The sequence below is a fragment of the Triticum urartu genome, chromosome 5 (genome assembly GCF_003073215.2).
Source record: "Triticum urartu cultivar G1812 chromosome 5, Tu2.1, whole genome shotgun sequence".
Classification (NCBI taxonomy): Eukaryota; Viridiplantae; Streptophyta; class Magnoliopsida; order Poales; family Poaceae; genus Triticum; species Triticum urartu.
Window position 1 is genome coordinate 51,514,372 of NC_053026.1, and position 2,071 is coordinate 51,516,442.

Here is a 2,071-nt window from a genome sequence, read left to right on the forward strand (position 1 = left end):
TCGAGTTAAATTCGGATAGTCTTGAGGTCATCAACGCGCTTAAAGAAGGGAGTTCTTCTTCGGTTGCCAGTGCCATCTTTGATGACTGTTTTTTTATGTCCTTAGATTTTACTCATATCATCTTTAAACATTGCTGTAGAGATAACAATAAAGTAGCTTATGAGTTAGCTAGAGTAGTTAAATTCAATCCTTCTAGTGTTTGGCTGGATACAGCCTCGGGGGCGGTTATCCCCCTGATTGTTTCTGATGCTACTATTGTAGCTAATTAATAAAGGAGGTGTTGAATGTCAAAAAAAGAAATGAAAAGCCAGAGGTCTGGTCGGTTGCTAAAATAAAACAAATATGGACACGGAATTTTTGGTCAACTTGAGAATTTTAACCTGAGGAATCATGCTCTAGTATAAATTAGGTGTAAAGAATTGCTGGGCGTTTCTGCACCCGAACGAGGTCCAGTGCTCCCTTGTCGTTGAGCTTGTTGCTCTGCTGGTGTTCCATGTAGTCCCTGTACTTGACCCCCCTGAACTCGAGGCCGAGACCCAGGGGTGGCACGGCCAGCTCCGGCACTGGCTCGACGACGGCGTCCAGGCACGGCCCGATGAGGCTCACGCACGACATCCTCGCCTGCTCGCGGTCGACCAATGCGCGGTGGAGCACGCCCTTATACCTTCCATTGCTCACAATCTGCATGCGCCGATGGATGGACGTGTAAGAGCAACGCATGAACCAACATGCAGACTCAGATTTTTCTTGACATCTTCTCATAATAAGATCCAATAAGGAGGAGAGAGTCACCTCGAGCTGATCGCCGGCGATGACGAAGAATGCGCCGGGGATGGGCTTGGCGAGGAGCCACCGGCCGTCGTGCATGACCTGGAGGCCATCGACGGCGTTCTGGCAGAGCAGAGTGAGGAGGCCGTGGTCAGAGTGAGCCGGCAGCCCGACAGCCCCATCGTCGTCGTCGCCCGGGCCGGCAGCGCACGGCGGGTAATGGTTGCCGACGAGGATCTGGAAGCAGGACCCCAGGTCGAGGCGCTCAGCGACGCGGCCGGCGTGGAGCCCCAGGCTCTCGGAGATGGCCGCCGTGAGGTCCAGCAGCAGGGCCCTGGTGCGCGCCGCGTACTCCGCGGCCACGCCCCGCAGGGCGTCGGGCTTGGCGGGGCAGTGGAGCTCGGGGTGCGCGAACATCTTGACGTAGTCCCGCCAGTACCTGGCGCCGTCGACGGCGGAGTTGAAGCCCGTGCCGACGCGCACGGGGTCCATGGGGCCGGCGTCCATGAACTCCGCCTTTTCCTCCGGTGGTAGGCCGAACAGCTCCCTGCACGCGTCCATCATCGCGCTCTGGAGAGCCTCGGGCACCCCATGGTTGGTCACCTTCATCATGGATTTATCATTTTATCCAGACTTGAGAATCGATCTATGCATGCGTTTAGCGTTTGGGTCGTACACAAGTAATAATAGTGCAATCGTACCATGAAGAAGCCCCAGTGTTGGCACGCCCGGCCGAGGTGCCGGATCGCCTGCGACCGTTCGCCGGCGTCGCCGTTGAGGAGGACGGCCAGGTCGACGACGGGGATGCCGTCCTGCTCACTGGAGGCTCCGCTCGGAGGAGAGGCCATGTCCATGATTTGAGTGTGCATAGCAAGTGGTTGCCGGGGAAGATCTGTGGAGGTCACGCAGGTGGTTGCCGTGGCTCAGTTTGCTGTCTGTACGTCGTGGTACATGGTTCCGTGCGGGACATGGCAAGTTCACCTCGTTTGGCTCTTCCTCCAGATATTTTTCGGGTTATCAGTTATCGCTACCGTTGACGGCACTTGTGATGTCAAGTGAAGACGAGCACAAAGCCTCTTTCCACGCCGAGATGGAAAGCAATATAGCATACGTAATTTGCGCCATTGATTGTTCTGGACTTCCAGGAACTTGATGTCACCCTCCAAAGAAATTCATGTACTACGATAGTATATATCTATGATGAGTTCCAAAACAACTGAAGTAATTGCAAGGAATCAAATGGTGGATCCCAATTAATTTGATGTCGGTTTCAATCTCTTTTTAGTCCATATATAAGAGAAGC

General features: G+C 54.2%; 1 protein-coding gene across 1 annotated transcript; it reads right to left on the reverse strand.

Annotated features, from left to right (window-relative positions):
* Window positions 1–295: 295 nt before the first annotated feature.
* Window positions 296–1,748, reverse strand: LOC125507840 (2-oxoglutarate-dependent dioxygenase 19-like). Its single transcript, XM_048672361.1, has 3 exons — window positions 1,470–1,748; window positions 793–1,371; window positions 296–681 (listed from the first exon to the last, which is right to left on the reverse strand). Exons 1-3 carry the CDS (start codon window positions 1,635–1,637, stop codon window positions 406–408), a joined length of 1,023 nt encoding a protein of 340 aa, XP_048528318.1. The 5' UTR covers window positions 1,638–1,748; the 3' UTR covers window positions 296–405.
* Window positions 1,749–2,071: the final 323 nt, after the last annotated feature.